We start from the raw sequence: 25,447 nt of genomic DNA, 5'->3' as shown, positions 1-25,447 counted from the left end.
CCAGGTGTATTGGTTTGCTATTTCTGTGTAACAAATTTCCATGAACTTAGTGACACTCATTTATTATCTCAGTCTCCCTGGATCCAGAGTCCAGGCACAGCTTAGCTAGGTCCTTTGCCAGGGTCTCATGGGCTGCAATGAGGGTGTCAGCAGCTGCGTCCTTTCTGACGATCAGGGCCCCCTTCTGAGCTCACATGGCTCTTGGCAGAAGTCAGTTCCTTGTGGTTGAAGGACTGAGGTAGCCATGTTCTTGCTGGCTAAAAAGTAATCATGAAAATGACACCCATCACCTGTCATTTAAAGTAACCTAACCAAGGGAACGACACGGAAGTTCAGGTTAAAGTTCCAGGCTCCTGACTTCTGGCTCCAGCTCCGTCTGGCCCCAGGTTTTGGAGAATGTTCTGAGACTTGTCTGTCACATAAAGCTGACAGTCAGCTGTGGGTGCTGAGGGGCCTCCAGGAATCCCAGCTACTGTCCTCACCTGCCAAGTGACCCAGGCTGGATCAGGGGACCTACTGAGCTGGGATGAGGGTGAGGTGGTCCCCGTTCTTCTGTCCCTTCAAAGACAGTAAAGATGATTGGAAGAAACAAAAATTTGGAAAACAATGAAGCTTGGTGCAAAGTTGACACGGTGTGGACGGGCCCTCTTAGAGGAACCATCTCCTCCCCTTGACCTCCCAGAGGCGCCTCCTGGGACTAAAGTGGACAAATGGCCCCCATCATCATGCACCAGACTGACAAGCAAAGGCAGATTATCTGGTCCTGAAAGCTTCTGCAGGGCAGCCCAGCATGATGTCCTGGCCAATCCCACAGCAACAAGCTGGGCCCCCATTAGAGACAGGGAGCCTGAGCCTTAGAAAGGAGAGGGGGCAGAGTGTAGTTCCATGGTAGAGCGTGTGCTTACATGCACAAGGTCCTAGGTTCAATTCCCAGTTCCTCCATTAAAATAAATAAAATAAACTAATTACTCTCCCCCCAAAAAAAGAAAGGAAAGAGGTATGCCCCAGGCAACTCATCCTAGACCCAGGTCTCCCCTTTCTGAATCCAGCCTCCGCCCTGTGCATCTGTGCCCACAGCCTTGTTCGATGGCCATTGGTCCCTTTGTGTTTTCTGATCCCAACCCCGGGGATCCATGCCAGACATTCCCATGCCAACAAAATGACATCTAGAACGTCCTATCTGCCAGGCCTGTGTGTCCACGCTGTGCTGGGCAGAACTGGGATGGTAGATGAGAAGGGTGTGAAGTTTTAGGATGTGTTCTCCATCCTGAAGAGACCACGGAGTGTGGAATCCACAGAGAGAAGAGAGTTCAGTCCCCAGGGAGCAGCACTGGGGGGAGGCCCACCACTCCTGTCATCCCCTGCTCCCGTGGGGCCCACTGGCCACTGCACATCACCATGGCCTGAGATGCGAGCTTCTCCTGTCCTGCTTGCACCCCACGCAGCCCCTCCTCGGCCCTCCCAGGTGGCACTTCGGCCACGCTGGGTCAGTCCCCTGACCTGGCTTTCAAACCTCCCTGCCTCTGACCCACTTTGTCCTCCTGGCAAGGGCTCCTGGGTGTTTGAGGGCCTATCAGAAGCACCGCCCCACCCTTTGACCGTCTCCGCTCCCCGGCCTGTGGCCCACACACACTTGACATCCCTCCCTCAAAGCACTTGGATATTTAGCAGGAGCAGCTGTGGGCACAGCTGCCAGCCACCTCCCACCCTGTCTTAGGTTGGGTTCCTTAGAAGCAGAGCCTAAGATGGAGATTGTGTGCAATTCTCAGGAGGCGGGTCGGGGAAACAGGTGAAGGTGTGGCCTCAGCTAGAGTCTGGCTCAGCCTGATCCACAGGGACTGGAGCCCAGAGTGGGTTCCACCCTGGGGTGGGCTGGCCTTTTACATCTCAGATGTCAGTCAGTCATTGGCTGAGGCCTGTGGGGGTAGAGGGTACAGAGGGGCAACCCTCTGAATAGCAGGGAGATGGGGCCCCAGCCTGCAGAAGTGGCCAGGACAGGGCACCAACAGCACTCTTTCCACGGTATGAGAGTCTTCATGGCCAGGCTGGGGGCTTCAGGCGATGGGCTCCAGGGCAGCCAGGTGAGCACCTTCTGATCCCCTTGCCTTTCCTCGCATTACAGATAGCCCCTGGTAAGGCCTGGCTAGCCAAGGCCTCCAGCATCCAGGGCAAGCAGGCCCCTGGTTGGGGCGAGGGTTGGGGGTGGGGGACCAGGGAAGTGGATTCTTGGCAGCCTGCCCAGTTTCATCTTCCAGCTCGGCCACTTATAAGTTCTGTGACGTCCACAGTTGTTAGGTCGTTCTTGGAGCCCCCGTTCTCCCCACGTGCAGCATGGGAATGATGGGCATGTCTGCCTCGTTGGATATGCCTACTTGAACTACTTGATTATGCTTAATTGTTGCTATCATTTTTTTATTAGGTGTGATAGTATTGGGGCTGTTAATTACAGTTTTAGAGCCCAGCTCTGGCTGTGACGTGGGTTTTCCCCCTCTGTCCTGTCTCTCATCTGCGCTGGTTTTTTTTGCGGGGGAACCCCAAGTATGAGGCCGGCGGATCACACCCTGCCCCCTCCGCCCACAGATAACTGCCGTGTGCAACTTCTTCACCTACATCCGCTACATCCAGCAAGGCCTGGTGCGGCAGGACGGTGAGCGCCCCCTGGTGGCTGGCGGTGGGTGGTGCCCTGGAAGGGGCGGGGCGGGCCAGCGGCGGCAGGGCCAACCCCAGAGTTTTGCTGCCCGGGTCCGAAATGAGGATTCTGCGAGCGGGAAGGTTGTGGGTTAGTAAAGGGCTCGTGAACCCCTGTTGTTGAGTTCTGTGGAAAGACTAACAGCAGAACGGTCCTCTTGGGCCCTGCCTCACCAGGAAAACAAGCCTGACCCCTCGCGTTCCTGGATCCAACTGCTTTCTCCTGCCCAGAAACCTTCCCCCGCCCCGCCCCGGGGCCAGTAGGGACTACATTCCTGTTACTGGCCTGGCATTCGAGGCCCTACGGAGTCTCCTCCTCTCACAGTGTGGTCGCCTGAACACAGGCTCATCCACCTCCCTGGTACCCTTGCCTGACTTGAGTCCGTCCACCCATTGTCCCCTTGCCCCATTCTGCCAGCAGGGGACGGACTTTGAGGGCCCTGATTGATGCTTTGGATCTCTCTGGGTCGCTGGAGAGCCCGGGGAGATGGGGTTGGAGAGCATTTGCAGCCTCTCAAGTGTTTGGCAGTGGGTACATGAATGCCCACGTCAGGCTCTGGGGGTGACCGTCACTTCCATCTCTCCCTTGTGTTCAGCACTCAACAGTTTGCAAGGCCTCAAAGTGGAGCCTCAAAGAGGTTCAGCCACTCACTGAGGTCATCGATCCTGGGAGACTGGGGAGCCTCAGGGTGCCCATTAGCTGCCCTGCCCAAAGCCAGGGAAAGGGGCCAGACTGTCTGCCTGAGGTGATCCTGAGTGGTCACTGAGCTGTCCACGCTCTCTCTGCCTGCAGCGGAGCCGATGTTCTGGGAGATCACAAGGCTGCGGAAGGAGATGTCGCTGGCCAAGCTTGGCTTCTTCCCCCAGGAGGCCTAGGGCATGGCCTAGGCCTGGAGTGGGGCTCTGAGCTGGAGCCAACACCCACTCCACGATAGACAGACATACAGCAGGACAGGGTCCTTGAGCCAGCCCTTAGCCAGAAACTGAACAGAAGGACAAATGGCCAGGCCATGGAGGCAGCGCCGAGCTGGCACCAAACGTCCGTCCCTGGACAGGACCTCAAGAGGTGACCTCTCTTCCCTAGTGGTACTACAGCCACTAGGAGACTTTCAAGAAAGCACCAAAGACCAAGGAGCTTGGAGCCATACAGAGAGGCTCAGCCCTTGGGAGGGGCCCCTGGGGCAGCCAGCACCCCCTCCCCAGTCCCAGGAGCTGCTGCCTGTAGGTGCCTTGTTGGCTGGTTCTCAAGGGTATTCGACAGGCTAGTTCCCAAGTCCCTGGGCACCAGCACCCCCTTGTGGCCATCCTTCACCGCGTTCCCAGGAGGCCTCTGCATCAGAAAGCCCAGCAGGCCTGCAGTCTCAGGTGCCCACGGGGCCGCAGAGTTGTGACTGCCAGGGCCTCCCTGGCTGTCTTCTACTCCATCCTATGTCTGCCTGAAAACTGCCCCCAAACGTTCTTAAGATGTAGCAGGGTCCCTCTTCCTACCTTCCCTCTCAACCTTCCTCCTCCCCTCCCCGTCAGAGCCCTATGCTGAAGAAGTCCTGCCCCCACCGCTCCTGGGAGGATTGGGGCACTTGTCTCCCAAAGTAAAACACAGCGGATGCCCTGGCCTGCTTACAGCCCTGGATGGCCATCCAGAGAACAGGGGCAGAGGGCGCCCTGCACCCAGGACTGGGGTGGGGTGGGCAGGCCCCAGGCCCCTCCTCACCTCTCACAGCCTACTCGGTACTAGGGTCCAAGGCCAACCTGGACACATCCCTCACCACGTCTGATTTCCTCCTCTGAACGGAATGTAATGCGATCTCTATTTAATAAAGGACGGCTTTGTTGGTAGAGGCGGGGTGGCCACGAGCCTTTACTCCTGCGCCCTGGGGCTTGGGCCAAGGCTTGGGCCTCTGAAAGAATGAAACAAAATCCTTTCCTCGCCCATCCTCGTGCTTGGGATTAAACCCAAATCCTGAAGGGATTGCTGTAGGGAGCACCACTGGTGTCCTCCCCAGGGTTCCCCAGGGCTTGGGTTACTGGAGGCTGAGCCTGGCTTCCTCTCCATGCGGAGCCGCCTGCTGTCAGGACAGTGGGGGCTTTGCCGCCGCCTCACGGAAAACCTTGAGCAGATCCCCTTCCCATCTCCCTGCCTAGTCTAACAGGAGCCTGGAACTCAGTCAAGGCGTCAGGGCTGCTGAGCACACAGGATGAAGGCAGGATTGATGACCGGTGATGTCTGCCAGCAGCACAGGCAGGGACTGTAGTAGCCCTGACTCTCCCATGGATTCTTAACGAGGGACAGTAGCGACAGGTGGAAGAAGTTGGGGTGGCCCAGGCCCCTGAAGTCCCGGGTTGCAAGCCCTTTAAATAAACAAATTCACTTAATCCTCACTGCAGCCGTCAGAGGTACTATTTCTCCCATTTTGCAGACGAGTCGACTGAGGCACCAAGAAGAAACAGTGGCCCCAGGATAGGGATGAACAAGCCCAGTTCCTGGCCAGCATCCTAGACTCTAAGAACCAGAGGGGAGAGTATGGCTCAAGTGGCAGAGTGCGTGCTTAGTATGCACAGGGTCCTGGGTTCAATCCCCAGTACTGCCTCCAAAAGTGAATAAATAATAAACAAACAAACTTAATTTCCTCCCTTACCCCCAAAAAGAACCACTGCTGAATTAGGCCCCTCCCTGTTTTTCTGAGATGTAGAAACTGAGGCTTGTGGCAGAGCTGGATTTTAATCTAGGTTTGGTGCCCATATTGGACCCCATGAAAGCGCCCCTACCCCTGGTCTGCAGGCTTCTGGGGTTGGGTTGGGGGCGCCCCAGGCCTTTGGCTTTTGAAGTTGGGAGGGGAAGGTTAGCTGACATGAGCCACACAGGAGCTGTTCCTCTTAAGTGAATTTTCTAGATAACCCACTCAGATGGCCACCACTTACAAGCCAGCACCAACCACAGCCACTGAGCCTGAGCCCAGCCCCACACTGGCCTCACACACTGCACTGCTGTGTCACATTTTACCATCTGTCAGCCTGTCTTGATTTGGTCCTGCCAGCAAGTTTTTCCTCTCCGGGCCTCAGCTTTCTCATCTTTGAGCTGGGAATATTGGACTGAATGACTTTTCTAACTCCTTTTATTTTTCCCATTCATTTTGTGGTTTAAAAAGACATAAAATTTATCATCTTAAAAATAAAGTAAAATGGGGGGTGGGTATAGCTCAAGTGATAGAGGGCATGCTTACTATACACAAGGTCTTGGGTTCAATCCCCAGTACCACCTCTAAAAATAAATAAGTAAATCTAATTACCTCCCCCCTCAAAAAATTTTTAAAAAGTTAAAACAAAAAATTAAGACAAAGTTTACTATCTTTAAAATAAATTTAAAAAAAAGAAAAAGTTTACTCTCAACCATTTTGGACTGTGATTTGAGCGTACAGTTCAGTAGTGTTACGTGAACCAGATCTCCAGAACTTTTTCATCTTGCAAGTCTGAAACTATATACCGCTAAACAAGTCCCCACCCTCCACCCCTGGCAACCACCATTCTCTCCTGTAGGTATTTTATATAAGTAGAATCATGCGATATTTGTCTTTTGGTGACTGGCTTATTTTACTCAGCATAATATCTTCAAGGTTCATCTGTGTTGTAGCATAGGACAGGATTTCCTTCCTTTTAGGGCTAATTAATATTCCATTGTATGCAGAGACCACATTTTGTTTATCTCTTTATATTCATGGATATTTGGGTTGCTTCCACCTCTTAGCTATTGTGAACAATATTGCTATGAACCTGGGAGTACAGCTACCTCTTTGAGTCCCTCCATTCAATTCTTTTGGATATTTATCCTGAGGTGGGATTGCTGGATGATATGGTAGTTCTATTTTTAATTTTGTGAGGAACCTCCCTAGCATTTTCCATAGTAGCTACGCTATCTGACAATCCCACCAACAGTGTACAAGTGTTCCAATATCTCCAGATCCTTGCCAACATTTGTTTTGTTGTTGGTTGGTTTTTTGGGTTTTGGGGTTTTTTTTGTAATTTGGGGGGGCAATTAGATTTATTTTATTTATCTACTTATTTTTAATGGAGTTTCTGCAGCTCGAACTCAAGACTTTGTGCATGCTAGGTGCACACTCTACCACTGAGTTTCCACCCTCCCCTCTCCGTTGGTGTTCATTGATAATAGCCACCCTAATGTCTATGGGGTGATGTCTCAATGTGGTTTGGACTTGCATTTCTCTGATAATTAGTAATGTTGAGCATCTTCCCATATGCTTGTTGGCCATTTGTATGCCACACCCTCTTGTTTTTACTAAGGGGTATTCTAAGGAGCTCTGCTGCTCCATCATCGTGATGCCTTTGGGGAGAGTCTTTCATGGCTGGTAGGGCCATAGCGCGTCAATAATTCATTTGAATAATAACTCTTCACTGATCATTTGTGTCCAGGGCCTCATAACCAAGCTCGCAGCGTGGTGAGCTTTGACTCAAAGCCAAATCGTATAGCTCTGACCTGGGTCCACTTTGTGTGTCTTCTGCAGAACCAGTGCTGGGGCTTTGTGACTGTTCTACCTGCTAGGCCCAGAGCTTTTTTGTAAAGTTGCCTGATTGGGCCGCTGCTGCCCCTACACGGCTTGCCCTTGCCCGAGCCCCCACTGGCACAAGCATCACTTGGCTCCAGGACAGTGGCTGGCAGCACCATAGTGGGTGGAGACTTCTGTGTGTCTGAGATGCCTGTGTAGCAGCTCAGGGCGCAGAGAAGCCCAGCAGCAGCTGGGACAGGGGCTGGATTCAAGTGGTTTGAGGGACTCCCCTCAAACCTATGTGCCCCCCCCCAAACTGCTCTAGCTGGCCAGAACCTCCCTTGCCTTTTGGCTACTTCTCCCCTCCCGTTGCCTAAACCCAACGCCATGACAGTGGCCCCACGGCAGCTCAGGAATGTCAAGTGGTACCTCTCTCTTTCCAAGCACTCTAAGAGGCCTCACTGTCCTGCTAGGGGTTTGGATGGACAATGGAATCCCAAGTTCCTCCAGGGCCCCTGATTCCAGGAAATTTGCCAGGTCCACTGCATTGAAGCCCAGAGAGGCTACAGAAGGCCCTGAGGCCTGCGGAGAAATGTGGGAAGCTGAAGTTTGGGCTGTGGGGAGGAGACACACTTCAGGCTTCGCAGCAACACAACTGCAGGTAGCAGGAGGGCTCAGCCTCCTCTCTCCCTCTGTTGGGATGAAGCAGCTGGAGGCAGTGGTCTGGTCCTGAGCCCATTTACCTCCTATGAGATCCTGCACAGGTCTTCATCTTCCGCATCTCTCTGGGGGCAGCTGGGGCAAGTGGAGGTTCTAACCCACCCCAATTCCCACTACCTCACATGAACTGAGATGAGGTTGTTATGGAAACGACAGGCCAGCCAAGAAATAAACACGACTCGGAGGGTTGGAGTACTCAGGTTTTTTACGCCGGTGGGCTCAGAAGGGCTATCCCTCCGGGGCTATGAACACCTCTAAGAAGTGTATGTGAGGTTTTATAGGGTAGATTACAAGCTTGGGGTATATCGGCCAATAAGGCGCAAACAGCTCAGCAATATCACAAAAGGGAAGCAGGGAATCAGTAAACCAGAACTTATCCAATAAGACCTTATCAGTTACTGACACTAATTAAACTTAGATTTACGAGTAGGCCCAGCAGGAAGCAGATCAGTAAACTGACACTTAGATTTACGAGTTGGTCCAGCCTGGCTTTTCCTTCTCAAGGTCAAGGCCCAGGGAAAGGGTCAAGGGTCAGCAGCTGACCACCGAGGGATACTGAAGACAGGGTGAGGGCCATGCCTCCTCCATCCTTGTGTCCATGTGTGAATATGATAGAGGCAGGGGTATCTGAAGTCACCTCCGGCTCAGCTGCCAACCACACTTCTCTACCCCAACACATGCTCAGGGAAGTGGTTTGAGGACGCCTCAGTGGAGAGAGCTCAGGCAGCCCACAGCTCTGGTGACAGCAAGGCCTTACTGGTTGTCCTGGTAACAGAAGACAGGTGCTCCTGGTACCAAGGAGAACCCAGAGGCCCCCTCACCCCTTCTTTGGACCCTGGCCCACCTGTCCCACCAATATTAGTGACAATGATTTCCTACAAATTGTTAAACCAAGATAAAATTTAGGATTCTCAAAGCGTGTTCTCCAAACCAGTACATCAGCATCACCCGAGAACTTGTTAAAATGCAGTTCTCCGCCCCCAAAGCAGACTTGCTGAATCCCATTCTGGTGGTGAGCCCAGCAGTCTGTCTTAATAGGCCCTCCAGTGATTCTGAGGTGCTCTCAAGTTTGACACCTGCTGCCCTGTAGTATAACCTTCGTCTGGTTTCATTCCAAGTCAAGTGTGAATTTTTAACTTTTAGAAACAGGTATCTTTGTCTCAAAAAAAAAATGTAATCTGGGGAGCAACCTACACTCTCAAAAGGGATTTAAGTGAAAAATAAGGGCAGGTACTATCACGAGTAAGCCAGCCAGCGGAGCATCAGCATCCGGTGAATGACAGCACCCCACTCCCTACTCAGGTGCTCCTGCTCTTCTTCCCCCTTCCCCGGTGGCTACCCTGCAGCATCCCCAACCCTGTAGCCCCTACGGCAGGAAGTCCAACGACCTCCCCAGATGATGCCCTCGTGGGTGGGGGCTGCCAGGCCGGTAACCTCGGCCCGATGGGGAGGCCTCGCTGCGCCGATGTTGGGGACCCGTGGTCTGAGAGCTGTTTACTGTCAGCCCAGAGTACTGTCCCCACCTCTGTGTGCTCAGGATTTAACGTTCTAGGAGGCGGGGCCGGAAGCCCATTATTCGCAGACTCGGTTGTTCTGGGGGTCCCACCCGGAGCCGACTGGGCCCCGCCCCCGAGGGCGCGGCAGACCCCGGCTCCTGCCCCGCCCCACCGAGACGCGAGCCAGGGCGGGGTGGTGGCGGGGAGAGGGGGACGGCGGGTGCTGACAGTGCTCCTAGCAGGCCAGGCTGTGGTGGCCTAGGAGTCTTGAGGGCGGGGCGCCCCAGCCTCGACGCCGCCCGCCCCGCCAGCCCCGCCGGAGCGCGGTGCAGCCAATGGGGGCCGAGGCGCTGCGCCGGGATTGGGGCGGGCGCGGGGACAGCGGCGGGAGGGGGCTGAGGCGCGGGGAGGGGGCGAGGCGAGCGCTGTCAGCGCGATTATAAGGGAAAAGTTGCCCGCGGAGAGCCGGGCAGGCGCACGCTCGTACGGCGGCCGCAGCGGCTGGGCGGGGCCGCGGAGCAGCGAGTGGCGGCGGAGGAAGTCCCCGGGAACGCTCCCTTCAGAGTCTCGCTGTGGCCTCAGCGAGGTCCCGGGTTCGCTAGGACTTTTGCACGCAGTCATGGGTGGCGTCGGGGAGCCCGGCCGGGGACCCGCGCAGCCGAGGGCGCCTCTGCCCACCTTCCGCTGGGAGCAGATCCGCCCGCACAACCTGCCGGGCGACAAGTGGCTGGTCATCGAGCGTCGCGTCTACGACATCAGCCGCTGGGCACAGCGGCACCCCGGGGGCAGCCGCCTCATCGGCCACCACGGCGCTGAGGACGCCACGGTAAGGTCGCCCACAGCTGGCAGGGTGGAGCGTGGCGCTCGCTAGGGCCTGCCCCACCCGCCGGGCCGTAGCATCCTACCTACTCTGTGACCTTTGACCTCCCGGCTAGGGACCCAGAGTTGGGATGGACTAGCCGGGGCTTGATGTGGAGTTAAGAGGCGACGTCCTGGCGTGAGGACCCGCAGACCAGGCCATGGACCAGGGCTGGGCTGGAACAGATCCGTGCGGGGGGGAAGGGGCTCTCAGAGGTGGGTGTGTCATGGCAGCAAGCACTTGCCCTAGATGAGAGCCCTCCCTGATGCTCGGAGGTTCCTCCTCTCAGTTCTGGGTCTCCCAGACCCGATTCCTCGTGCTGGGTGCTTGCTGGATGCCAGCGGTAGGGCGGGCTCCCCACAGGCTGGCAAGGAGGTGCCATCAGAGGCTGGAGGCTGGGCAGCAAAGCTTGGGCAGGGCCTGGAGGTCTGTGGCTTTCCCAAGAGCTGCTGTAAATGGCGCTGAGGGGCAGTGACTCACCTCTCCTGGGCTGGCAGCTGCATGTGGGAGAATTTTGCCAGCCAGGCTGGGAAGGGCCTCATCGCGAACCATAGTCACCCCAGGAACAGGCTGGCTTCTGTAGACCCCAACTTCCCCTTTCCAGCCATGTCTAGACATGTCTTGGTTAAGGAGGAAAGTGGTCTGTCCAGTGGGACCATTTGGCAGAGCAACTATCAAGACAAGACTCCTACCAGCCCCTTTCCCACAGTCCCCCATCTGGGCAATAGGACTTGGGGCCATGATACTCTGTCCTTGACCATTCAGAATTCTGGGTTGGTCACACTGGGTATCAGGAAGGTCTTTGAGATTCCAGGAGAGGAATCCCTAACGGGCAAACTTTAGATAAGAAAAGAGATTATGTCTGATCCCTGAAGGGGTCAGTGTCCCTGTTGCTGGGACTCTCTGCTCCCTGCCTGCTGCCTTCTCCCATGGGTTGGGCGAACTTCACGAGACTCTTTAGGGGAAAAAGTCTCTCTTCCTCATTTTCCCTCACCCCAGGAAGGTGAGAGGTTAGGATCAGAAACCTCCTAAAATTCTAGAAACTGACAGAAAGCCTTGTGCGAGGTGCTGAGGGGCCAGGCGGTGGCCACGGAGTTGAAGCTGACTGTGGGCCAGTGAGTGCGTGAGTGTGTCCAGGCCCACACGTGCGTGAGCGCTGGACATGTTTTTGTGTGTAGTTACACGCGTGTGCATTGCTGCCGGCGTGTGGGGGGATGTAAGGTGTCAGAGCCCCTCCCCTTCAGCCGGGCTGAGTCCTGGCCACCCCTCCAGGATCCCAGGGGTGACTGCTCTGGCCTTTTTCAACCTCTGACCTGAAGGACAGGATGGAGGCTGGTGAGAGGAAGACCATGGAGGATGTTCATCGCTATTTCCTGCTTGGTGCCTGGGCCTGTGCTGGGGGTCCTTATGTGTGGAAACCTCGTCGTACCTTTAGCTCTCAACCCCGAGACCTCCACATGCCAGTTTTCTCATTGATTCATCATCAGTAAGGTCTGTTTTCCCATTTCCATTAAGACACCCTGTCTGTTCCCTGGGGCAAGGTCCTGGCTCTGCCACTGGAGGCTCTGAATGACCTTGAACCAGGCATGTCACTCTTTGAAGCCTCAGTTTCCTCACTTGTAGAGTGGGAACAGCTGAGACAGTGAGCTGGCTAAGGGCAGGACTGTGCCTTCGCAGCTCTGTGGCCCCAGAGCTGCCATGTAGTTGTTCCAGGTCACTGTATGTTGCCGGCTGATAAGTGTGAGTGCTCTGCAGACCGCAGAGTGCAGTGGACAGCCATGGCATAGCCATTCCTTTGCTGAGTGACCTTATCTGGTTTATTCACGTCTGTAGCAGGAAAGAGTTGTGCTAAACCATCTCTTAGCTTCCCCAAGGCCCCAAACACTGGAGTTGCCAGAAATACCTGGTCTGTTCAGGCCAAAGGGGCTTTGAGGAAGCTGGGGTTGGGGGATGCCAGTCTTTGTCCATGGGGGCCCACAGGGCAGAGCAGGGATTGGATCAGCCCAGTGCCCTGTGTGGTCCAGCCCAGACTGCAGGCGCCTCATCCCTGGCCCTGGAGCACAGGTGGGGGACAGCCGTCTGGCCAGGGCTGTATTCCTGCAGCCACCCCTTACTAGCCCCTGCCGCCCATCAGCTGTTCTCATGTTTAGGCGATGGAAGCCTTCCTGCCAGGAAATTCCCAGAGTTCCTGTACCATGAAATCAGCTTGTGGCCATCCTGGGATACAAAGCCGGGTACCCTGGGGAGAGTGCTCTGGGCCTTGGGCCAGGTTTGTCTAAGAGTCATAGATGGCCTGCGACTAGTGAAGCCAGCCAGGGAGGGGTGAGGCTCAGCCGCTGCTGGTCACGGGTGCACCATGGCTGTGCGCCGAGCACCTACTGTGTGCCAGGCTCCGAATTCACTGCTTGATTTATAGATACTGCCTTTTACTCTTCAAGAAACAAGGGACAGGTGCTTGGTATTGTTATTTCCATTTTACAGATGAGAAAACTGAGACTCAGAGAGGCAAAGTCACTGAAATTAAGTGCTAGGTCTGGGATTTTAATCCACAACCCAAGCTCTGAACCTCCTGCTCCACTGCCACTGAGCTGTTTATTTCATTCATTCATTCTTCAATTATTGAATCATCAAATGCATCAGCAGATATCCAATGAGCATATCCTATGTGCCAAACTCTGTTCTGACCTCTGACGATATAGCTGTGAATGAAAAATCTGTGAGGAGGGAGTTCCCTGGCAGAGGCACCAGCTGGGGCAAAGGCTCAGAGGTGGGACTGAACTCCGTGCATTCAAAAAAACAGCAAAGCTGTCAGTGTGGCTGGGGTAGGGCAGTGAGAAGGGCAGGCAGTGAGGCCCAGAGGTAGCAGGGGAAGCAGGACTTTGGTTTTATTCTAAGGAGAGCGTGGAGGGCAGAGCAGGGAAGCCAGGGGAATCTATTTAAAAGGATCCCAAATCTATTTAAAAGGATTCCCAAATGAGGGGGAAGGCAGAGCCTCTGAGGAGAAGGGTTGTTGGGAGGCTAAGAGATGATGGGGACTTGCCCTCCCCAGGGCAGGCCACTTGGAAGAGGTGGCTGTTCACCTGGGTCCTGAAGTGCAGGTGTGTCCAGGATGGGGCACATTATGCTGTGAGCACAGGTGCCCTAGTGGGAACCATTAAGATTTAGCTCATGTGGTCTTCAGACAACAACCTCAAGAGGCAGTCCTAATGTGAGCCCATTTTGCCGATGCTGAGACTGAGGCTGAATATGGGTGATTTAAAGGGACCTTCTTGGAACCTTCAAAGAGCAGGGCCTTTGTCCTTGGGCTTAGAGGGTGGGGGTTCTATCTGGTGAGAGTTAGGGAGGAGCAGGACTGGGCAGATTCTAGGCTCTGGAGTGAGGGTGGGGCCGCAGTGCGGGGCCTGGCCATGAATGTAGACAGCCTGGCTCCGGTGCCCACACTGCTTCCACCCACCATGTTGGCTGCCCTGAGGGCTGCCTGATGGCTGCTCCCCATGAAGAGTGACCTCTCTGAGCTTCATAGGAGACACTTCTGTAATGTCCCTACCCACTCAATACTTCACGCAGGGTTGAGGGGTGCAGTGCCTGAGCGGAGGCATCAGGACTATGTAGAACTCTGGGAGCAGACATATGCAGGTAGCCTAAGCACCCTGGCAGCCTCCTGCATTCCCCACCCCAGGGCGTGCAAGCTGCGTGGGTTTCTCATGAGACAGCGGGACAGAGCCAGAGCTCAGTGGTGGAGAGGACCCAGGGCCAAAAGGCCTGGCTGCTTTGGGCCATCATTGCTGGGTCAGTGACACCTGTGAGGCCAAGGTGCTTGAAGGAGGATCCCCTCCACCCCCACACCCATCACCAGGGGTGCTGGGGGAGTGGGGGGGCAGCTTCTCAGGGACATCTGTCTTTGAGCTGGGCTCTGCTGCACGGGCAGGAGTTGCATGTTTCTGTTCAGAGCTGTGTGCCCTTTGGCCTCTTTGTGCCTCAGTTTCCTCACCTATAAAATGGGGACATGGTAGTACCTCCTCATTGGCCCTGTGGGGAGTGGCCGGGAGAGCACAGGAAGGAGCATCTGACTGCTGGGCTTGAGATCCTGTGTTATCTTCCCCCCGGGCAGAGGGAGAAAGGGACCAGTTCCTGGGTGTGTCCTTCGAGGCATATAGCCCCCCATCCCCATCTCCACAACCAACTACCTCCTCCCCAGCCGAGGCTTAAGGAGCAGACCCAGACTCCCTGAGCCCCCAGCAGCCCTGCTCCATTCCCTCCCTACTCCACCCCCTTCCTGATCTGGAACATTCCAGATTCTTCCGGAGAGTGACCAGAAATGGTCCCCACCCCTACCTTATCCCTGGGGTGGAAGGAGGCTATCAGCCCCTCCTGCTTCTCAGCCTCAGGCCAGTCAGGCCTTGACTGGCAGGGTCCACCTCCACCCTCCTGCCTCTCGCCTGTGGCCCGAATCTCCGGCTGGACCCAGGAGGAGGGCATGGGAGACCACAGGGAGGAGACTGGAGCTCAGCTGGAGCTCGCTGGACGCCAGGCCCTTCTAAGTGCTCTCCCTGCACTGCCTCAGTACTCTAAGAAGCCACATGAGATGAGCATTTGTGGTTCCTGACTTACTGAGGAGGAAATGCAGAATACAGAGGGAGTGTGACCTTGTCTGCGGCTCTGCGCCTCCACTCCTAAGTGGTGGCTCAGGTTCCATCCCCGGCAGGCTGGCTCCCGAGTGCCCCTCCATGGCTGCCCTTCACCAGCTGCTGCACGGAGCTCACGGCGGGTCTAGGGGACAGGGCAGGAGCCACTCCGAGGCTTCCAGGGACTGAGGCCAGGAAGGGTGGTGGCTGTACCCTGAGAGGGCAGGGACATCGCAGAAGTTAGACCTGGGTTTGAATCCCAGCTCCGCCACTGCAGACTCTGCCCTGGGCAGCTGTCCCCACCACTCTGAGCCTCTGTTTCCTCACCGGGAGGATGGGTCAGACCCCTGGCTCGTGGGCTGTGGAGGCTTGACTCCTGTCCGCTGGTTCTCACCTTTCGTCCAGCTCCTGCTCTGTGCAGAGCTCTGCAGACTCCGCTGTGAACATGGCCTGTCCCTGTCCCCGCAGTTTCCAAGACCTAGAGAGAAGCCCCGAAGACCACCTTCCACTCATTAGGTTGGGGAGGGTCACAGGAGTCAGACTCATGCCCCTGAGAGGATGTTTCCAGGTGCGCCAGGGATAGGAGAGGGCGGGGCCTCCCACAGTACTGTGAAATTTGGTCAGTGAAGCCCCTGAAACACCAGGACCACCCTCCTGCCCCCCACAGCCCAATCTCAGAACAGCCAGGTCCTTGGCTATTCAGGATGGTGACCAGCCTCATGATGAGGACCCCCTCACCCACCCACCTCGGAGACTCACTGCCTCCCCTCTGACCAGGAGTGGCTACCCTGGGGCTACAGCTAAGTGGCCACAAGCACAGTTTTACAGTCAGACCAAGTTCTGGTCCAGCCTCCATCAAATGGAGCTGTGTGACCTTAGGTAAGTGGCTCAAGCTCTCTGAGTCTTCCGCCCAGCTCCTGAATCCTTAAGCAGAGGCCCAAAGAGGACTGGGCCACATGGCCCCAGCCAAGGTTTCAGAAAAAACTTGTTTGCTGAGGTTCTGGTCTGAGGCCAGGGACCCACCTTGTTGGGACTCAGAGCACAAGACATATAGGCTCAGCGCAGCCCACAGCCCCACAAGGCTGAGCTGCTTTCCAAGGAGCTGCAGCCCTGTCCATCCCCTCCCTGTAGCTGGAGACTTGTTCTTGAGCTCTGAGATGTCCCCACTCGGCACTGAGGGGGCTCTCACCACCCCACATCACTGCAAGGGACAGACCTGGCTGGAGGTCCCTCAGGCAGGCCTGGCTCTGTCCTTTCCCTCAGGGCATCTCTAGGCCTGTCTTTGGTGCATCAGGACCAAGGGAAAGGCATCAATGAGGTGGACCTGTTCCCACAGACTCTTAGCTCAAGGGCACGGCCCTGGAGCACCTGGGGTCCACTCGGGGAGGAGAGAGAGGAGGCCTGAGAGGGAGGAAGTCCTGGGGCTGCAGCCTCAGGACACACATCAGTTCTGTGAGTTTGTGGCTAAGTCTGGGTGTTCGCATGGCTCTGCCTGTGTGTGTGTTCCTGAATGTGTCTGTGTGTCTGAGCCCTGGTGCTGAGACAGGCTGGTGGCCGTGGCTGCATGTGTGAAGGCACATGCTTAAGGCACAGCATTTCTGTGACATGTGTGTGCCTCTGGTGTCACACTCTGAGCGTGCTTGTGCACCTCTGTGCATATGTGGTCTCCATGTGCCACCGGGGTCAGGGAGGGTTTCAAAGGAAATGAGAGAGAATCAGAGTCAATGCTCATTGCTCGTTCAGCCTTAAAAAGGAAGGAAATTGTGACACATGCTACACATGGATGGACCTTGAAGACATTGTGCTAAGTGACAAGTCAGTCACAAAAGGACAAATATTCTATGAATCTTCTTCTGTGAGGTCCTTAGAGTAGTCAATTCACAGAGACAGAAGGCAGAGCGGTGGGTGCCAGAGGCGGGGGGGAGGTGGACGTGGGGAGCGAGCAGTGTTTCGTAGGGGCAGAGTTCCAGCTACAGAGATGAAGATGTTTTGGAGATGAGTGGTGGCGATGGTTGCCCAACAATGTGACTACACTTGATACCACTGAACTGCACACTTAAAAATGGTTAAAATGGTAAATTTTATGTATGTTTGACTATAATTGAAAAGAAAAAAGTTAATGCTCTACACCAGAGCCAGAAAGGCCCTGGGGTCTTGCCCCTTTGACTTACCCTGGACTTGCCTAATTCCAGGCAGGAGAATGGGCTTGCTCAAGGTCACAATCAGCAAGGTCAGCTGACCCCAAGAGCAGTCTTCCTTCTTAGCCCCTCTGGGAATGTCACCCACCCCCGGCACCCCGCCCCCCGTCCCTGGGCCCTGGGCAGCTTCCTGTGGGGCCAGCCTCCCCACCACCCCTCTCTCCCAGGGGTGCTGCCCCTCCTTCAAGGCTGTTCCCTGGAAAGGATGAGATCTGTACCTATTACAGCCCCCTCCCCTGTCATGAGCTCCAAGGAGGGACCCCAAGTCAGCCTTCCCAAAGGCCTAGGTTATTCCAGAAGCTGCACCCTCTGAGCCCCCAGGTCCTCAGATTGCCCTGGGCCAGTAAGATCACAGGCAATAGGAAAGGGGACCTCTTGGGGAACCCTGCAGATGCGGCCTCTAAGTGCGGACGGGAGGGGCCTAAGGTGTTTCCGTCCTGGGTCAGTGTGGAATGTGCAGCAGTAAGTCCAGGGACCCGGCTGTTGGCTGTCACAGCTGTTTTAACTCCCACCAAAAGCTGGTAGGTTCATTAGAGAGAGGACAGTAGGAAACACAAAGGTGTTCCCTCTAGCAGCCAGCAGTCACCTTCCCTCAGAGAGAGCCTCTGAATTGGGAGTTTGGGATCGGCAGAGACAAACTGCTGTGTACAGAGTAGAGCAACAAGGCGTATAGCTCTGTATGGCACAGGGAACTGAATTCAGTGGCTTGTAGCGACCTCCAATGAAAACCGAATGTGTAACTGAATCACTGTGCTGCTCGCCAGAAATGAATACAACATTGTAAATCAACTATACTTCCATTAAAAAAAAATCAGCAGAAGAGCTGGGAACAAGCCTGAGCCAGTGACACCAGGGCTAGATCAGGAAGACTGAGTGAGGTCCAGGTGTGAAGTTCAAGTTTACTCACACTGCAGAGCTGCCCAGTGGAGGAGGGGGAAGGGGGAGGGGGGTCACTTCCTGACTGGTCCCTTTCTCCAGCCCTTTTTTTAGTTTTTTTTTGGGGGGTGGTGGTAATTAGGTTTATTTATTTATTTTTAGAGGAGGTACTGGGGATTGAACCCAGGACCTCAGGCATGCTTAGCATACACTCTACCACTTGAGCTATACCCTCCAGCCTCCAGCCCTTTATCTTTCCCAGGGGGGTCTCGCTCTTCCTCTCACCCTTTCTCACCCCACCCCCACCTATTTACAGAGAATCACAGGAATGTTAGATTGTTTGTTTACTTTACTTTTTAAAAAACTTCTATTTTCCACTCCCGTTTATAATATCAAATGAGTTTAACTATTTGAGCATCTTCCTTGCAAACCCCCCAAGAATTCACGCTGTGTGGCCCCCGACTGATTTTTGTTCTCCCAGTGGCCCTGTGGTCCTCAATTACAAGTTTCCCCACTTACACTTTACCTGCTAGTTGTGTTTGTGCAAGCTGGGTACATCTGTGTTTGTGACCCACTAGAAAAGCATATGATTTCGAGAAAGCTTTCCAGAGATCTTTTTGGAAAAGCCCAATCCTTTGATGAAAGGAATCGGAGTCTTCCAGGGATAACTTTCTATAAATCCAGATTGTCACACACCCAACCAGGTTTGGAGAAGGGCACCATGGCGGGGTGAAACAGCCAGAGCCTGGCAATTGAGGGGTGTCTGGTGGGGCACCCTGGGGCTGGGGAGGACCAGGGAGAAACTCAAGGGCAAGGCTGACCCGTGTGGGCCTGTTTCTGTGACTGCTGAACAGCCAGCTGACTGCCTGTCTGTCTGCCCTTCCATCAACAATCCTACCTTGTCTCTGCCTGCCTCTGGGTGCTATTCCAGCTGTCTGTCTGTCTGTCCACCTGACTGTCTACTCTCCTTCAGGACGCCTTCCACGCCTTTCACCAGGACCTCAGTTTCGTGCGCAAGTTTCTGCAGCCCCTGCTGATTGGAGAGCTGGCCCCGGAGGAGCCCAGCCAGGACGGACCCCAGAATGTGAGCAGGGCCATATTCTGGCTAAGCCCCCAGTGGGGACTGGAGGGGTGGGGGGCATTGCCAGTAGCAGCTCCATCCGAATCATCCCCAGGGGCCCAGGACCGAGGCTGGGTTTGCCATCCCCTCCTGGGCAGATGTTGAGGGCAGAGCTGTAGGGACACCTGTATCAGCACTTGCTAGGGGACCCCAGGCAAGCCCCTCTCCTGCTCTGGACCCTGAGTCCCCATCTACAATGAGAATTTTGATGAGCTGAGCTCTAAGGGTTTCCCTACTTCTCACACACCCCACACCTTTTGTTGGGGGAGCCTTCACTGATAGCCAGCGACCCAGCTCACACCCCAGGCTGGATGCTCTCATCCCTCCATCCCCTTCTGCCAGAGGCCTTGAGCTTGGCCCTGGGGAGGAGTGGCTGTGGGAGGCTTCTGGGGATGACTGGGGCCTCTCTGGCTTCCTCAGCTAACTGGCCACTCTGCCCTGGCAGGCCCAGCTTGTCGAGGACTTCCGAGCCCTGCGCCAGGCTGTCAAGGACATGAAGATGTTTGAGGCCAAGCCCGCCTTCTTCGCTCTCCTGCTGGGCCACATCCTGGCCATGGAGGTGCTCGCCTGGCTCACCATCTACCTCCTTGGCCCCGGCTGGGTGCCTAGCACCATCGCTGCCCTCATCCTGGTCATCTCCCAGGTGACCCCCGCACTGTCTTGCAGCCACCTAAACGGACCAACAGAAATGGGGCCTGGTACACACAGACACTCAGGACATATTTGCTTAATGAATGAATGAATGAATGAATGAACAAATGACCAGCCAGAGTCCCATAAGCCGTGTATCTGTGGGTCGAGCTGCATTTTAAATGAACTGAGGAAGCGCCTTACTTAATAAACTCAGAGGGAGCCCAGGCCCGGGAGCCAGAAGGCTGGTGTCCACAGTTCCACGACAGACTTGCAGCCCCTCAACCTCCCAAACTCAGTTGTCCTTGTCTCTTAAAAAAGGAAGCCGGCCCACAAGGGTCTAGACTGACGTGCTGGCTATGCGTGTGCCCTGGGAGCAGGGAGGGCTTGCTGGGGCTCCAGGGCTGAGCCCCACATGGCTCCCTGCCCCAGCTCCTGACCCTGCCTCTCCCCAGGCCCAGAGCTGGTATCTGCAGCACGACCTGGGCCACATGTCTGTCTTCAGGAAGTCCCAGTGGAACCATGTGGCCCAGCAGTTTGTGATGGGGCAGCTGAAGGTGAGGACGGGGTAGGCAGCCAGGGCCTGAGCTTGGGGGATTTCGCCGGGTCCGCCCAGGTGGGCCGGCATGGAGTGGTGGCCACGGCCCGGCGCCACCCCTGAGGGCCCCCCTCCCCTGCAGGGCTTCTCTGCACACTGGTGGAACTTCCGCCACTTCCGGCACCACGCCAAGCCCAACATCTTCTACAAGGACCCAGATGTGACCGTGGCGCCTGTCTTCCTGCTGGGGGAGTTGTCCATCGAGGTGCGTGGGGAGGACGGGGACACACTAGGGCTGGACCTGCAGCTGAGGGGAACTAGTCCCTGACCACGCCACCTGCTCTAGCTCCAGGCGGAGCCCCTGCCCCAGGAGCACCCCCTCCCCACCTCCCAGCCTGCCGGGGACGGTGGGCCCAGTTGCTAGAATCTAGAATCCAGCTTGGCCCTCAGCCCCCGCCAGCCCCCAACCCTGCTGGGGACGAGGAGGGCCTGGCCAGCTGCCCTCCCCAGCGGCCGCCTGTCTCCACAGTATGGCAAGAAGAAGCGCAGATACCTACCCTACAACTGCCAGCACCTGTACTTCTTCCTGAGTGAGTGTCCGCTCGTCCTCCCAGGGGCAGGGCCGGGGTGGGGACCACGCCCGGGCCGGCGCCATCCACACCACGTCCACCGATACTGGACAGAAGCCGGCACCTCCAGGCCTCTCCCAGCCTGTCTCTGGTTGCCCCGCCCGCAGCCCGTGCCCACTCCCATCGCCAGGCCTCTGCCCCAGCCGTTTGTCCACCCGGGATGCCTTCTGGCCAGAGACAGCCACAGCCTTGCCCAGGGCTTTCGGAGCTCCTTCATGCCCTCACTTCAGGGTGACCCAGAGTCCTAGGGCAATTGTTGGGCCAACAAGGATGGGGACATGTAAGCTGGCCGGGGCTAAACAGACACAGGAGGCGCTGGGGCGAGGCTCAGTCGCTGACAGACTGAGTGTGGACCAGACCTTGTGGGTGATGCGGGGTCTCCCCAGCCAGATGAGACCAGCACTAAGTCCCACTGGCGTTCCTGGAATAGCAGAGCCCCACTGCCCCCCACCCCGCCCAGCCTGCTCAGTGCCCCAGCCCTGTTCCTGAGCCTCCTTATGCCTCTCCTTGCAGTTGGCCCACCGCTGCTCGTTCTGGTGAACTTTGAAGTGGAAAATCTGGCGTATGTGCTGATGTACATGCGGTGGACGGTGAGTGGGGGCCCTCCCCAGGTCCCCTGGGCATGTGACTGTGGTGGCAGGAGGTGGGGCAACAGAGGGCAGCCCTTGTCCACCAGTGCAAACAGGTGTGATTGTGTACAGGTGACAGGGTGGTACATGTGTGTGCAGGCGCACAGGGGGAGTGGGTGTGTGTGTGTTTGAAAGGGGAGAGTAAGTATGTGCACCAGGCAGGGTGTGGATCTCATGATGGGGTGTCCTCCCTGGGGGTCAGGATCCCAGGCATCCCTCCCAGGCGTTTGGTCCCAGGCAGGGGTTCCCCCATCTCACACCCCTTCCTGGCCCCTTCACCTCCGTGGTCAGCCCCATGAGGCTGGCAAGGACTCTGTACCCTTACCCGGCTGAGAAAACCAGGCCCAGAGTGGAGTGAGGACATGTCCACCCGAGGCACATCAAGCAGAAGGCTGGATGACCCTGGTTCCCCCTCCTGGCTACCTCGAGTCCTCTGCCCTCCTCCACCCTCCTCTGCAGGACTTGCTCTGGGCGGCCAGCTTCTACGCTCGCTTCTTCCTGTCTTACATCCCCTTCTACGGTGTTCCTGGGGCGCTGCTCCTCTTCGTGGCTGTCAGGTATGGCCAATGCCAGCACGGCAGGGAATGAGGAGCTCACCCACAGGCAGTAGGGACCCTGACCTCAGCCCTCCATGTTCCTGTCTACAGGATGGGGACAACAGTTCTGTCTCCCTGGATGGTTGAGTGGCGGGATCCCGGGGGAGGCAGGTCTAGGGAAAGTGGCCTAGCTCACAAGTGGCCCTGTGGGTGTCCACCCTCACAAGCAGGGCTGCTCTGGGCTCAGCCCAGCAATGGGCCTGCGCTCACTGGTGCTCGATTGAAACACCAGCGGGAAGGGGCTGCTGCAATCCCATTGTACAGATGAGGAAGCTGAGGCCCAGGTCCAAGTGGTGAGCTGGACACGGGGCAGTGCCTGAGCCTCCCCTCGCAGGGTCCTGGAGAGCCACTGGTTCGTGTGGATCACACAGATGAACCACATCCCCAAGGAGATCGGCCACGAGAAGCACCGGGACTGGGCCAGCTCTCAGGTGAGCTGGGGGTGGGGCTGGGGCCCCAGCTGGGAGGGACAGGGGCCCCGATGGGGCTGCCAGGGTCAGGGGCTGCCGCAGGAGCAGGACTCCGTGCCAGCCTCCCTCACCTGTGCCCCGCCCACTCCTGGCAGCTGGCGGCCACCTGCAACGTGGAGCACTCACTCTTCATTGACTGGTTCAGCGGACACCTCAACTTCCAGATCGAGCACCAGTGAGTACAGGCCCTGGGGGCCCACGGGGGTGGGAGTGAGGCCTGAGCCCCTCTGCCCGGTCTTCCCCCCGTGAGCCCTGAACTTCCTGGAGGGCCTGAGGGAGGTGGTGAGCAGGGCCCAGATCGCAGTGGGGGATGCCGGATGGGCGGGGGTGCCAGCACACGTTCTGCCCTCGCAGCCTCTTCCCCACAATGCCGAGGCACAACTATCACAGGGTGGCCCCACTGGTCAAGGCTCTGTGCACCAAGCACGGCCTCAGCTACGAGGTGAAGCCCTTCCTCACCGCCCTGGTGGACATCATCAGGTAAGGGCCCTCTGCTCACAGGGGCTTCCCCAGGGTCCCTGCCCACCTTCTGCCTGGTCAGCCTCATCCTGAGCTCCCACCTGGCTCTCTGAGCCCACACGGGTCACTTTCTAAGAGCTGGTACTTAAGGCCTTTCGGATCAGTCTTTCTGTTCTCAGCCTGGGCCTTCCCTCCCTTCCCAGCATTTATTCACACAGCCAGGATGTAGGGAGCCCCTGCCGTGGGCCCAGGCCCCGTCCTAGGTGTGCTACGAACACATCAGTGAGCAAAACAGGCCGAGATCCCTGCCTTCCTGGGGTTGACGTCCTAGAAGGGGAAACAAAACAAGCAGTTAAAATAAGTAAATTTCAGAAAATGAGAGAAGGAGAGAAGTGCTTTGGCAAAAACAACACAAAACCACAAAACCTGAGGGTGGGGCAGGAGAGGGGATGGTGAGTGCCAGGCTGGGTTGCAGTTTTTAGTGGGGTAGCAGGATGGGTGGTATTGAGAAGGCAGCATGTGAGCAGAGACAGGGAGGAGGAGAGAGGGCTGGCCACGGAGACATCTGAAAGAAGATCATCTGGGGCAAGGGAACAGCTGTGCAAAGGACCTGAGGCAGGAGCATGCTGGTGTGTGGGAGAACCACTGAGCGGAGGAGCAACACACAGAACTTAGATTTTGGAAAGATGCTCTGACTGTGGGAGTGCACTGATGGGGCCGAAAGAGCAGAGCGAGGTTTCCTGTAGCTGTCCAGATAAGGAGTGGTGGGGCTTGGTCCCAGTGGTAGCCTTGACAGTGAGGGACAGAGGCCAGGTTCCCAGCCAAAGCTCTTCCACCTCTGTGCCTTAGCACATGCAGTTCCCTTTATTTGGATTCCCTTCATTCTATACTGGTATTTGAACTCCTGCTTCTCCTTCACGGCCTTTCCCAGTGCAGTCCTTGGACCCCTTGCCACTTGGCATGGCCCCTTTAGAACATGGGGTTTTCCAGCAAATTCTTGTTATTGCTGGTTTCTCTGCCTGATGTGAGCCTCCTGGTGGGCAGATTCCATGCCTTACAAATCTCTGGGTCACAGGGCCCAGCAGAGGAGGCAACAGAGAGAGCTGGGTGAAGGAGAGATGGCCGCCCTGGCTACTGCCTGGATTTGGCCTTAGCTATGCCTCTCCCCTGACCCAAGGTCTAGATCCCACTCCATTTAATGAGTGTAGCCTCCTCTCCAAACCCTCCCCTCCAGCCCCACCCAGCTGCCTGCCCCAGGGGAAGGGGACTCACAGGGAACTCGGACATCTCTACTCACACTCATCACTTTGGAGGGAGGGGGTTAGTATCTTGCAATCGACTCTCCCACCCCTGCCTCCCAGGTCCCTGAAGAAGTCTGGCGACATCTGGCTGGAAGCCTACCTCCACCAGTGAAGGCAGCACCCAGGGCCCCAGCAGCCACTAAACTGCCTAGGTGGGCTCGACAGCAGTCCCCAGCCCTGCCTTGCCTCAGCCTGCGGCCCCTACCCATCCTCCTGGGCTCCTCCCCAGTCTGCTCCACAGCCCTGCGGCCCTGGCCCTAGGCCCAACAGGACCAGGGCTAGAGGGGTGGTATATAAAGTCACATGGTGAGCATGGCATGTTTTCCTAGAGAAAAATTTAGGGAAAGCTGTTATTTTTCTATAAAAACAAACCCAGATATATTATGGAGTGGAGTATTGAATTTGCATGATTTTTGGAGCTGGAGTCTGCCCGAGACTCCCCGAGAGGAGCTGAGGCCCTTGGGCCATCAGATGGGGTGGGAGGGTGGGGAGTGGCTTTCTGAGTTCCCCTCTTCTGGGCGGGGGAGCTGGCCTCTGCTCCAGGCTTGGATGCCCTGAGGCCCTGGTCTCTTCCTTTCTTCACCTATTCACCAGCAACTGTGGCCGGTCACACTGGGCTCCCCTCACTTTACTCCACAGTGGGACAGGGGTTGTCAGCCGGCGAGGGCCAGGGCTGAGGGCCGTGGTTGCAGGTGCCCCAGGTGTACTGGAGGAGAAGCCCCTATGTCTTGGATCTGTACTGGCTTCCTGCAGCCTCCATGTTGAGGGGCTCAGAGGGCCCACAGGCAGTGGGCCCCCTGCTGATCTCAGTACCACACTTTGGCATCACACTGGTAGGGACCCAGCCTGGCTGTGCTCAGTGGCCTGCAGGAGGTGACACCAGATTTCCTCCATGCCTGTCTTGGGCCAGTTGCTTGCCCGCAGTTGCTGCAGAGAAGGAGTCAAGTTGGACCCCTTAGAAGTGGCTGTTTCTGTCCCTGGGATCTGAAAACAAGATACTTTCCTTTGCTAAGGCTTGGGCTCCTCATCTTGGAAAATGAGTGTGGCTGGCCTGGGCCTATGGCATGTGGACACTTCTGGGGAGGGCTTTGAGTTGCCCCTTAGAGCTTCCTGA

The 25,447-nt window shown here is 56.4% G+C and overlaps 2 protein-coding genes across 12 annotated transcripts in view; both read left to right on the top strand.

The window, feature by feature from the left end:
* RAB3IL1 (RAB3A interacting protein like 1) overlaps positions 1-4,524 on the top strand; it is a 42,104-nt gene extending 37,580 nt beyond the window's left edge. For 6 of the 8 annotated variants that reach the window (XM_072970096.1, XM_072970095.1, XM_072970094.1 and 3 more), the window contains 2 exons: positions 2,581-2,647; positions 3,482-4,524. In XM_072970096.1, coding sequence (XP_072826197.1) covers positions 2,581-2,647; positions 3,482-3,564 — 150 coding nt within the window. In that variant the 3' untranslated portion in view covers positions 3,565-4,524. Of the gene's footprint in view, positions 1-2,539; positions 2,648-3,481 lie in introns of those variants that run through there. The other 2 variants (XR_012076754.1, XM_072970098.1) reach the window with 2 other exon arrangements.
* Positions 4,525-9,820: 5,296 nt separating this feature from the next.
* FADS3 (fatty acid desaturase 3) lies at positions 9,821-24,717 on the top strand. Of its 4 annotated transcripts, none has more exons than XM_072970081.1 (12): positions 9,821-10,229; positions 18,935-19,045; positions 19,527-19,724; positions 20,167-20,268; positions 20,392-20,514; positions 20,779-20,839; positions 21,392-21,468; positions 21,850-22,064; positions 22,438-22,534; positions 22,669-22,748; positions 22,928-23,053; positions 24,394-24,717. In XM_072970081.1, the coding sequence occupies exons 1-12, from the start codon at positions 10,023-10,025 to the stop codon at positions 24,443-24,445; spliced, it is 1,449 nt and encodes a 482-aa protein (XP_072826182.1). In that variant the 5' UTR covers positions 9,821-10,022; the 3' UTR covers positions 24,446-24,717. The 4 variants fall into 4 exon arrangements, with proteins under 4 accessions (XP_072826182.1, XP_072826184.1, XP_072826183.1 ...); XM_072970082.1 differs by having other exon boundaries at positions 9,823-10,229; positions 19,527-19,640; positions 21,967-22,064; XM_006214868.4 differs by having other exon boundaries at positions 9,823-10,229; positions 21,967-22,064.
* Positions 24,718-25,447: the final 730 nt, after the last annotated feature.

The sequence above is a fragment of the Vicugna pacos genome, chromosome 10 (genome assembly GCF_048564905.1).
Source record: "Vicugna pacos chromosome 10, VicPac4, whole genome shotgun sequence".
NCBI lineage: Eukaryota > Metazoa > Chordata > Mammalia > Artiodactyla > Camelidae > Vicugna > Vicugna pacos.
This window is presented reverse-complemented; position numbering and strand designations above follow the sequence as displayed.